Source organism: Amblyomma americanum, chromosome 3 (genome assembly GCF_052857255.1).
Source record: "Amblyomma americanum isolate KBUSLIRL-KWMA chromosome 3, ASM5285725v1, whole genome shotgun sequence".
NCBI lineage: Eukaryota > Metazoa > Arthropoda > Arachnida > Ixodida > Ixodidae > Amblyomma > Amblyomma americanum.
In genome coordinates this window covers 196947094-196959552 of record NC_135499.1, presented here as the reverse complement: position 1 = coordinate 196959552, position 12459 = coordinate 196947094, and the positions used below count along the sequence as shown (strand labels likewise).

The window sequence follows — 12459 nt, the reverse complement described above, 5'->3', positions numbered from 1 at the left end:
AACAATACAGGCCGGATACCTCACGGCATACCGTGACACTGCGCGAGCTGGCGCGTTTGCCGCGGCGATGCTCGCGCCGTCTGGTAGCGCGGCCTCAATGAATACCTCCTATACAGTCAACGACCAATTTTTCTAACTCTCTAAGGAACACTAATGTGTCCAATTAAATCAAATTTCACCGAAAAAAATCGCCAACTTATTCCCAATATGCCGGAGAATGCGGTCAGTAGTTATATGCACTTCTGCAGCTCCTCAAGGCTAAAGCTCTCTGTACGTCGCGTACAGAGAAGATGGGCAGCAACCGTTTTCACGAGCTCGGAGTATGATGCCTGTACAGTCTTCGGCATGTTGCTGATAAACGCATGGGCTGGGACGAAGTCTAGACGTGAAAGCAAACCCGCCCCTATGGAATTCGCAACCGGCTATATATACTCTGTGGTGGCTTGGGTATAATACGTGTTTTGCCAGTCATCAAAATGGCACTTGCCGGTTTTACAATAGAAAAGTTAGCGTTGCAACGTTTTGCGATTTTCTTCTGCGCTCGCAGTCACCCCGAAACCGTATGCCTCCCATGCTCTTCGCTGCTACCTCTTCCCGTAGTCTGAACGAATGAGTTGGGATGGACGAGTTCCGCGAACTGCGGCTAGTTGTCAAGTTTGTGTGTCGGATGGCGTCCAAGAATGTTACAAAAAATTGGAAACCACATGGGCGCAATCGCAGACTTGCAGAGAATATCAGCCTCACCTTTTACGAGGCTTTGAATTTCATTTGTTTGATCAAGTTCCGGTTTCCCTTGCAGTTTTAATTAACGAGGCTTCACCGTACACATTACATGGCGGCCCTGGCATGGGCGGCGAGTGCGAATGTGGTCCGAAAAATCGAGCAGTCAGCTGTGGTGCGATCGAAATTTCAGGCACTCTTATACACAGGCTTTATGGGCCATGTCGCGATGCTGCAAAAAGTCCTGAAAATCAGCGGTCTGAATTTTCAGTCGTCGACTGTATTACCTAAACAGCTCTATTCACCACACATCCACACAAGAAAGAAAATCCTTTACTGAGACAATTTATGTACATTACAGAATGCTATGTACAACAGTAAATGAAGCAATAAAAAAGGCACCCCCTCCCTTTCCACCCCAGGAGGCTTGAACCGGAAAAAGGCTCGTAGGGCAATACACTGTTTGCGGCAGTGCATAGTCCGAAAAATGTGTTTCCAATATTAGAGAGACCAAAAATGATGCAAGCTAGATTTCTGTACATTAGGTAGTGTACAGCACAGGAACAAAATGTACACTCTTGTGACAAACCTTTCAGATAAAATGGCATTGACCATTTAATAATCACATGCACACCTGGTACTGACAAATGCAAAATTGCTCAACAATGCTTCTTTGGTGCCTAGGCTTTCACCTAAACCCATTCACTCTTTCAACTACCAGCTGCATTTACATTTTACTAGGCGATGTGGCAGGGACATGTAGAATTTATCATACAGACAGATGCCAGAATAGTTGTTGCTGTTCACAACAATAAAGCATCCTCTCCTTGCAATCCAAAACTCTCGCACTACCACAGGCTGATCAAAAACTAGTACCATGGCTAAAAACACTTTTTCGCATCACTAACAGCAAAAAGAACACCTGTACCTCAATTTTCTTGAACAGCACTGCTCGCACACTGCCCAAATGTAAAATGAAGACAAAATAAATAGCTTACACGAGCTAATGCAAAGGGGTCCATTCTCGCATGCTAATGGAACACAAGAAAAGCGCAATTATCCATGCACACAGACACACATGCAAACAGACAAAAACCATGTGTCCAATTATGCACAGCCTGTACAAATTAGTGTCCCATATTTAATCTTGGGTTAGTAGTGCCTCTACAAATGTGGCCATTGGTGGAGTAAGCAGAGACTGATCTTGATGGTGGCAACGAACAGACGTTGCAAGCCTTTCACTGCCTATCCGTGCCTGGAGGAACAAGCAAGCTTCATTCCTGTCAAAGCCTCTGCTATGCTGCCCTCTCAAATAATTTGTCCCACAGCCCAGACAAGAAACATGAAAATTTAAACCAGTGTGGACACCTCTACACAGCTAAGTTTTTGAGGAAGAGAGTTGTGATTATCTTCACAGTTACCCCCCGCCCTTTTTTTTGGTCTGAAATAAGGAAAAAAACGGAATTTTTCTTTCCCTGGCGGCGACCAAGGGAGAGAGTGGGCAGTAAGAGGTACAGCTTCCGGTCTTCTAGTTCCAGTTGTGCGGTAAGGGACACTGCCATTCTACTCCAATGAATAACAGCACGCGTGCAGTCACAAGCACTGGTGCCATCTTGCCACAAAGTGCAGCACTTCAGATTTCACGCCACATAGGTGTACACCTTCCTGCAAACAAATAATAAAACTGTCAGTTTATCGCAGCAAATGAGTGTATAAGGAACATTACACATGCAAGCTGCACACTACCTTTCCAAATAAATATACATGCTCAACTGACAAGGTAGTGCACGCAAGGCTTGTTACCTGTCTTCCGCAGTCCTGGCTAGGTACTCCCTCTCTATAAGGCCTTCGATCCTCTTCTTGATCACTACAGGGCTGGGATAAAACCTGGACCGCAGCTGGCTGGTGACCTGGTGAAAGGAAGTTGGAGTGCTTTATTAAAACACTTGGGAAAAGCAGCCCGGCTCCACATAAGACTCACTACAGTTGTGGAAAATACTTTTAGTTAAAGAAAATCACTTTGCTGATAAAAACCAGCTGTAAAATCACGAATTTCGCCACTTTCCATGTTACGCTTACGAGATTAGCTTGTATTTGAATTGGAGCCATGCTTTCATGTCCACACTACGCCTGTCCGCACTTCATTGATGCTGAAATGCATGACGTGACCGTGGATCATGCCATGAACAAATTCCGCACTGGTGCACCACAACGAGACCCTCGCGGTCCAACGCATGGGGCAAAGGCATAGAGTGCATACCCAACACTGCCATACTATATCCCAGATCACCCCCACCCCGCACCAGGGGCAGCAGCCGTGTTTAAGCCGCACAGATGCGGCCATTCTGTCATTATCAACATGATTGCACGCCCAGGATTGCGCACCTTTCAAAAGCACCTCAATAGGGATGAAGAGCATGCTACTAACTCGAGAGGCAACAAAGAGATCCAGGATGGCACCTTCCACGGCAACGGTGATAGCGAACACACTGTTGTTAATAAAAGCGATGTTTGCTCGTGTCTATGGTAGATCGAGAAATCTAACTTTTTAAACCTTTGGACTCGGGAGAGTCCAAAATATCGAAGCTCGAAAAACCAGTCTGTGTGTATACAAGTGGCGCCATCTTAAGGGGGCTTGCAAAATGTGTGCCGAAACTACAGACCAATAAACGCCCTAATGTTGTCCTCCTGCACACAGAAATAATATGCATGGAAGGGGAATAGCAACATTTGTGATGCAGCATGATAGTGTCACAATTACTTGACCCTCTCAGATCCATCCTGTGTACTGGTAACACCTGGCAGGTGGAAGCATAACAGCCCATCAGCCCATGTGCACATGTCATTACCACGATGCTAATTATCAGCAAATTAAAGGGTCACAGGATACTGACACCTAGTTTTTGGTCTTGAGATCTGACAGCTGGGTTTTTCGCGACTTGAATGTCCAGCAGCAAAAGCCACTCTTTTATTGACAAGAAATTGGCAGTTCCAAGCTGGAATGTTCTCTCTGTTCGCACCACTCCGCTTCAAGTTCATGACAGTAGTGATGACGACATCCGAGCGTTGTCAGTTTTCATTTAATTTCCCCATTTTAGTTTTGTTTTTGTCTTCCTTGTTCTATAAAAATGCATTATTGGTAGTGACACGTTATCTCTAGCTTCATGTGCACGATCCTCCAGTTTCTGCTCTATTCAATAAGAAATCATATCTGTCATCACTGCAGCATACTAATGAAAACAACTGGTGGCACCAACACACGTTCCATTTCTCACGTTGCCAGTAGCCACATCTAGTGGCGAAGCCGAGGCATAGCTGGGCTGCATGCCAATGACGTTCCATGTTGAAACTGAAAATTCCCTCAGCGAGACCGAAAAACTTCAATTTCAGACGAAAATTGCGCTGAAACTTAGTACAAGTTCCCTTTTAACCAAATTTTACACCTCAAAAAAGGAAAAATTCCGCTCGCTAATGGAACATCACTGTTGCATGCTTGCATTTCATATACTTTGTGGCTCCGCTAGCAACCAGTATCCCCTGAAGAAGGAGGCAAAGCAGCTCCAAAATATTGGGTTTCGAATTAAAAAAGTCTTGGTTGGAGATGTGTCACAGTTTACTACAGGTTATCAAACCAAACCAGACAGGCAATTCTGTCGAAATGTTTAGTTTTCAGGCTCGTACTAGCATTCAACTGCTAGAAGACTGATTAAAAGCTGTTCCCCTGCCTAATAACACAGTAATACCGGAATCTAAGCCAAGTCAAATTCATCCTCAGTGTACCATGAGTATCCTTCAATCACATAAAGATACCCTAAATTAGTGTCTAAAAGTTTAGCTCTCATTTCCAAATTAGTGTCTAAAACTTTAGCTCTCATTCCCATCAGAACACACAGCCCGGAAAGCTCACACTTTGCGCCACCAGTGCACTCTTATTGTTGGCCTTTGTTTTGCTATGTCTGGTCGCAATACTAAAACTTGTGCCAATCACGAGTTCCTTCTCCTAGGCAGTCTTGAAAAATATGCCTACAGTACTTGCCAAACTGCAAGTGAGTAGCTCACCTCTGTTACAAGGACGTTGTGCGACAGCTTCTTCCGTGCCTTCATTATCCTCACAATGGCAGCCTCAATCGTGCAGCCATGATTAAGGAAAACAAGCAAAGGTGACAATTCCTGCATTAGGCACTCCAAAAAATAAATAAAAAGAAAATCAGCCACAGTGCAACTAAGAAAAAAGAAATGCATGCTTGCAAAAAAAAAGAGCCCCCGAAATTGCTGCATTTACGTTATTTTCATGTGCAGCATGTGTGAAACAGTTCTATTTAAAAAAAAAATTGTTCCATAACCAAATGACAAAAATTTTCAGTGCTGAGCACTGCATTTTAAGTGCACACTGGGCATTTGGCTCCATATCTAATTATGGTACAGTAGAATACCAACACGCTACCAGTTGATATGAATTTAAAGATTATACGAGTTCTTAAAATGCTCTGGTCAGAGTGCACACAGGCAGAAATTTGGTTGTTAGGAACAACCACCCCCCCTGCCCTAGTGCGGATGATACGAAGGCACGAGCCACAACTGCACCCTAGGTACAGTAGACTCCCTTAAGACAAGGTGAAGGGACCAGAAAATTTGATCGTTTTTAGCAGAAGTGCCCCTAAAAAAGATATGTATGCACATTATGCATGTTTAAGTGCATGTCACATAGAAACAATGAGTAAAATGACTTCGCAATGAGAGGAAAATTGCAAATGGAACACATATGGCACTATGCATGAAGTGAGCTGACCACTGAGGGCGTAAAACGAAGTCACATCGTCGAGCTTAAAAACAGTACTGGTCTAGTTTTCTTCCTTTCACGACCTCTTTTCGCTTTCTCTATCTCTTCCATAGCAACTGCTATTTCTTTTTTTTACTGCTGACTTAATATTTGAGGCTCCAAGTGCACTCAGGTTCCTGGCTGGGTAACTGTGCATCTCTCTTACCTTGTTCCTTCGGCAGTGTAGCTGTTTTAACTCTACGAGCAGGTGTACCATGTGTCTTTCCATCCACCGCAGGCAGTGCCCATGCGGCGCCTATATCTGGCGATCTCTATGCCATGATAACGCCTATTGTAATTCACGCCCAACGCCTTTTAGTCTACCGATAGCAATACGTGACACATGACGCGTGCACGATTCCAAGATCTGGCATCTCTGCGCCGCACACAGGCGGGAGTGAAGGTGCCCTCCGTTTTCTGCAACGGCAGAAAGCTTCCCTGCAAGAAAATCCCCCCCCCCCCCGGAAAACATCTCCGCACAACGGTGCAAAGTTGCGCGGAAGCAATCTAGTCGGGAGTCTACTGCACTTGCTGCCCGCACATCGCCGACACCGTGATCACTAGTCGTGCTGTTCGGAGTCCATTGATGACATTAAAAATTTTTTTTTCTCAGGGGCAATGAAGATGGAGCAACATAATACATTCACAACTATTTTGCTAGTGGCTATCATAGAAATACATTTTTTTTCCATCGCGGTGTGTTTGTGTATTGTTAAATTTACTGCTAGTTTTATATAGACTTACACATTATATTGAACTCTTAAGAGCTTTTTTTTTATTTTTTTTGGTGGGTTCGGTATTGGCGAGTCCGACAGTTCTGGAATTGGGACTATGGTCGAATTGTGGTGGAATAGGGGCACACAAGGAAATATGATACTGAGGTCATACAAGTGCTGCATAAACGAAGCTAAAACTGGCCATAAGCTAATTATGGTGCAATCTGAGAAGGTTAGCAGGAAACGAGTTTCACCATGCATCCTATTATAGATATAATACTTTCTCGCACTCACTCAGTCATTGCCACCAGTATCTGGCAATTTTTTTTGTGGCAACTTAATAAAAGAAAACATCTCATAATCAAAGTTTTCAAAAGTAGGTTATAACATGCAAATTCAATGACAGTCTCAAAAACGGAAGCTCCGATTTACAGTCACATAAGAGTGTGTCTTACAACAATCACAAATCAGGAGAGACTGCATGATAACAGCAAAAACCGTAAAAGGATATTCATGTTTCCGGTCTTCATCCACCTTGCTCCTGGTTTCGTTCCTCTCTGGCTCACTCTCACCTTTAGCAGCAACTGCACAGCAAAACGAAAGGAAGGGGAGAAGTAAAAAAGCTATGATGGGTGACAATATGGAAAGACAGCAAGATGCTCATCTGCAACAAGTTGCAGATGCAGGGAACAAGTTGAGATCCAAGCTACTTGGAGGACAAGTAAAGCCCAATTTCCCTAATGTAACCTAATATGAGAAGAATGCAGAGAGCGCCACTGAAAGCAAAATGTCAGTGGAAAGGAAACTTCAGCCCCATGTTCTCCAACTTCCCACAAGATATGAACTGCAAGGTGCTACTATGAACTTTGCACTCACGTCCTTATGGAGAATTTTGCACATGCCCATGGGTGGAAAATAAGTGTCATATAGCTACAGAAGACTACGTAAGTCTACCATGTCCACAAAGCCTTTAGTAATTGAGAGTCCACAAATTGCAGCTTGTGTTCACGGCTGCTAGGGGAACTTTATGCATCTCGAACAATGGCAAATAAACAACTGAATGCAATGTTAAAAAGAGGGGCATCACAGAAATTCCCCACTGTGCCCCACTACATCGCCAACCAGCTGCCGCTCTCAGTACCTGAATGAATCTTTGCAAAATTTGATGACAAGCAGTCATTCACTGTAAGCATGCGTCATGGCTCTGAAATAAAAGGAGAAGAGAAAAAATGTGTAGTAAAGGATGGGTGCAGTACCTGCTTGAATCTTGACTCGGTATAGTTTGGATGTAAAGGAGTCATTGACGGTGAATGTGTGGCTCGGCTCTGAAATAACAAAAGGCATTATAGAGTAAGAAGATGGCTTTCCATATGGGTAGGCTATCATTTTATCCAGATACGACTTCACAGCACCAGATGAAACTGAATTCTTCAAAGCAAATTGCTCTCTGCTCTGCCAGAATACAGACAGGGCTGGCTACTTTTTATGCAACTTGCACATTTTGTTTTTTCATGCAGTTTGCACCATAAAGGGTGCTTTGACATTGCTTTCACCCATAAGGAAACTATAGATCCAAAAAGACACCCAGACATCTTGTTTAGTACGCCTAAAAACACTGGCCACACATAGCCATGACACCCAAAAGCTAAATTCCGCATTTATAGGTAAGCTATCAGCACAACCATGGCAGTTCATGTGCAGAATATATAAAAGCATTTATAAGCAGACAAAATGGACTAACGTCTGCGCACTTGGGAGAAAGCAACTCTGCGAACATGCTCCATTCAATGCTGGCACGTAAAAATGCTTGCATGATACAATTCAGTTACTGAAGCACAACTGTCTTTAGAATTGTCTTCTAGTTCTTAATAGGGGTGTGCGAATATTCGAAATTATAAATACAAATCGAATATCTTTGATATTCGATTCGCATTCGTACTCGAGAATTTCCAAATATTCAAAAATTCCCGAATATTTGCCAGCGATCGTATACTGCGCAGACTCTCATAAATTCGACCGTGGCAAAACCACAATATCTGGGCAAATTAGCCGATGATCCAGTTTAAAATTCCAGAAAAACGATACAGAGGTCCTATTTCCTTCCTTCTCCGGCGTTTATCACGCGGTCCGATCGTATTCCGACAGCGCTAGGCTTGACATCATGCCAAATTCCGCATGTGTGCTTGCCCACATTACACCCGCGCTGCTAACAAGATGGCCGACAGCCCGCTTCGAACAATCGCAATGCGAAATCGCGCTTTTTTAACCATTCCGTAATACGTTACACATTTAATGCCCAAATCCGAAGAATGTGTCCTGTCGCCTTCATAAGGTGATTTCAGCTGCATTTATTTCTCAATTTGTTTTCTGTTGTGCGTTGTCCTTTGGAGTCCTCAAGTGAAAACAGCATGTAACGTCAACCTACATGCAACAAAAAATCGCGGACTTTTCTCAGTTTCGTTATGTGCAGGTTTATCTGTATCTCTACTCTGGTTCCAAAGGTTCTGAAGCAGACTTACAAGGGCGTTGGCCGGGACTGCGCTGGCAGTTCGAACTACCTGGATTTTCAAATTAACAGGGTTCAAATTAACAAGCTTTTACTGTGCCTTTTCGTGAAGTACACTTTCTTTAAGCCAAAGTACCGGAGCATGTAAACTTGCTCACCAATCTCCTTTGTCTTGGGGCTCTTGATGAGGATGCGCTGGGTGGGCTTGCCCATGGCCAGCGACTGGAGCGCACGCACCAGGTCCTTCTCAGGTATGTCCGTCTCGGAGGCAATCTCCTCGTAGAGCAGCCGATCTCGGCTGTTGAACAGCATGAGTACGCACATCTGGTATGTGGACACCTGTATAACGTGCTTGCGTGGTGCCCCAGCAGGCAGGCTCCCCACCGACGATGATGATGCCTCGTTCTCTTCCTTGCGTGGACCGTAGAACACTGCATTCAGGTCCGCCCAGCCCAGCTGTGGCTGCAAGGTCAGCTGCCGCCCACTGTGCTTGGCCAGGTAGAACCTGAGAATGCCAGCAACACTCAGCTAGGTTGAATGATGCCAATAACGATGTTACTCATCCATCATAGCCAACAACCACTGTAAATCAAAACTGATTTCACCTATATTAATCTGTGCTATGAGTAGCACTTCTACAACTGCGTTGCTTGTAGTGTGTAGTAGTATTCCTGCTATGTAAGCACAAACAGTACTGCTCATTTGCATGACATGAAACGAAAGGTGGGCTCTTCTTATTTTAATTATCTTCTCTTGCTCACAAGCTGTAGTTTTACTCGCTTACACAATAAATCTGAAATAAGCACCAATGATGCAATCGCCTGCCTGGGAAACACCTCACGCAGGACCAACGCTTTGCGCTAATTGTATCTGTTTCCTCCAATATCATTAATATTTGATTTTAAATTGCTTTATCCAGATATACATTCAGCGACCATTTGCATTAACTAAAACAAAACAGCCAAATGAGTTGTCCACAGTCGACGCCAACGAGTGCTGCTGGCTGCCTTCAGCACTGCTCTGCAGACCGGGTCACACTGGCACTTCTCTCTTGTTGTAGACATGTCCTGCTAAGTTAGCAATCGTCACTTTGAAGTCATTGTGACAAGAACCACACTCGACAGCCTGTGCTAAAACTTGTGAATTCATCCCAGCAATTTTCCAAATAGCACAAACGTACCTTGCAGGCTTGCTTCACCTCAACATGAAAAGGGCCGGCAGTACATCATCGACTGAAATTTAACATCCTGCAAAACTGCGTCACTGATCGGTGCTAAAGAGTGAAGATATGAAATGCAGTTGCTCATTTTGCTTTTTTCTGTACAGATAACACAGACACAAGCGCATTATCACTCGGCCACACAAGCCCAAGCGACAGCAGCAAGCAACAAGTGGCACCGTTGTGCAGCGTTATGCCCGTGTTGCTTGCCTGGCTGCTCTGTTCTATGCTTAGGCATCGAATGAAAGCACAACTTCACTCGTGCACATACATCACGTATGTCGCCCTGACTAGCACAACCTTCCGCACTAAGCTTATTTACACTACTATGATATGCGGTCGTAGGTTGTGCTGGTATCATCGTCAGTCTAGTGCGACAGACCGGTGCATCAGCAACTGCATACCAACCAGCCCACCGACTGTCGATCGGCGCCGCACCTGCCTAGTGTGACTGAATCCTAAATATACCGACGCAGACCTACCTACATTACTCTCATAGCTTTTGCGCCACCAGTCAGTCACTCATACACAAGGGACGACTGCTACTTCGATCACCTAAGAAAATACAGGGTGGGACAAAAGACCTCGCTGTGCGCATTGCAGCAGGCGGTGTGGCTCTGCGTATACCCTTGTGACATCATGCGAACATTCAGTATGGTGGTCGCTGCCAGTAGGAGCAGTTTCCTGGTCTCAATTTCGATCACGTCTTTTGGAATGTACAGCACGTCAAGAGCACTAATTTTGGAAATAGAATTGTTGGGTCTTGTATTGAAGTACAAAACTGCAATACGGAGAACAGCCATGTCATGGTCCGTAGTTGTAGTTTTCCATGGTTCCATGAAAAATCACGAATTTAAGCATTTTTTGTAGAATTGCGAGTTAGCAGCCATATTCTAATTTTTTGATACTACTGTTGTTATGGACATCAGACGGTATGCCAAAAACAATGGGAAAATGACTAACTTGCCCCATTTCTTAAAATGGGGCAAGTTAAAATTTTTATAGTATATTATGATGGAATCAACTGTTCAGACCCCAAAAGAAATGCAGACAGCACATTAAAATAACGAAATCAACAGATACGTCGAGTTATTCAAGAGGCAACGCTTCAGAACATGCCACAATCAAGCAAAGCTATGTCTCCAAAATATATCACTACATGCAGTCTCCCACGCAGCAGCATTGCCATGCTGCCACTCGGTGTTTCCAGCTTCCCAGTCCTGTGCCAGTTTATCCTTTGCTTTTCCTATTGCGCTCCACTCTTTCAGTGCCTTCTCTTTCTCAACAGTCCGTGCTGCCTTCTTTCCGCATGCACAGCCACCCTTCTCCTTTGCATTTGCTCCCAACACGCTTTGTCCCAATATCACTGAAAAGCTGGCTTCTCCAAGTGCCTCGCAAACCTCGTGGCAAGGTCACTTAAACTACACTGAAGAGCTAGGGAAAAAAAGAAATTTCACTATATGCATACCATAATTCCAGATACAACGCGAGATGCATTGTGAAGCATTCTTTGATGTCTTCTGCAGAATACTGCAGATTTGCTGTTCTCAGTTCGCGTAATTTAATATTAAAGTAATTATAAATTTACTGTCATGTCTTTCTAAATTTACTGTGATGCAAGTGACTCTTTTTAAACATCATTGATTGCGCTTTCAGATAAATTGAACTTATGAATAAACCACAGTTTCAGATAATTCAAACATTTTTTTTCCAGTCCCTTGAAGTTCGAGTTAACCAGCCTTTATCATATACCCTAATCTGACACCCAAAGCAACATCTCACATGACCACTACACCACAAGGTGAAAGCAAGGCTATAAAAAAGGCTCACAACAAATGGTTACCCTACCTGCGAAAAGCCTCAAAGGCATTGCGGGGGGCTGTGGGAATGTTGCTTTTAGGTGTGGAGGCAGGGGTTGGCCAGAATCCCGTGGTGAGCACTCGCACATTTAGATCAACTCCATACAAGTTCATCTGCCAGAAGAAAAGAGGAGTGAAAACAGAAAAACACCTTTTCCACACCACTGTGTGGAATACAGTAAAACCTCGTTAATTCGAAATCGCTTAATTCAAACTTCCGGTTAATTCGAACTGACGGCCGGGTCCCGGCAAAGCCCTGTGTATTTCAATGGGTCAAAACTCCCGATAATTCGAACATGCCGGTATCCACGTCGGTTAATTCGAACTAGGCCCCGATGGCTGGCATTGCTCCTCGCATATAGAAGTCACCTCGTAGCAAATACAATGCGCTGAAAATTTTAAAAAATGCAGAATGATGAGAAAAAAAATAAGCCAGCACGCATGAGGTGAGACGTGAAATTCGTTGCCCGAACCAACCCTCCGGTGCATGCCGTAGCAGGTTTTCGCTGCCGGAGCGTCGAAGCATTGGCTTGTCTATTTTTGGCTGACGCGCGGTCACGCGGGTAGCCGCCCTACCGCGGGCGCCGCCTATGCTCCGGCCACGGTGGCTCCGGCGCAAG

At 44.4% G+C, this 12459-nt stretch overlaps 1 protein-coding gene across 2 annotated transcripts in view; it reads right to left on the bottom strand.

Moving 5' to 3' along the window:
- Window positions 1–1037: 1037 nt before the first annotated feature.
- The window catches only part of Cul3 (cullin 3), a 37963-nt gene continuing 26541 nt past the window's right edge, over window positions 1038–12459 (bottom strand). Inside the window, exons 10-16 of one of the 2 annotated variants that reach the window (XR_013313418.1) lie at window positions 11829–11953; window positions 8920–9266; window positions 7512–7580; window positions 6494–6839; window positions 4780–5488; window positions 2524–2630; window positions 1038–2385 (exon numbers count right to left, since the gene is read on the bottom strand). Coding sequence is in view for 1 of the 2 variants with exons in the window: in XM_077659515.1 (XP_077515641.1) it covers window positions 2361–2385; window positions 2524–2630; window positions 4780–4849; window positions 6767–6839; window positions 7512–7580; window positions 8920–9266; window positions 11829–11953 (816 nt within the window). In the remaining variant the exon portion in view is untranslated. The remainder of the gene's footprint in view (window positions 2386–2523; window positions 2631–4779; window positions 5489–6493; window positions 6840–7511; window positions 7581–8919; window positions 9267–11828; window positions 11954–12459) is intronic. The other variant, XM_077659515.1, reaches the window with a different exon arrangement.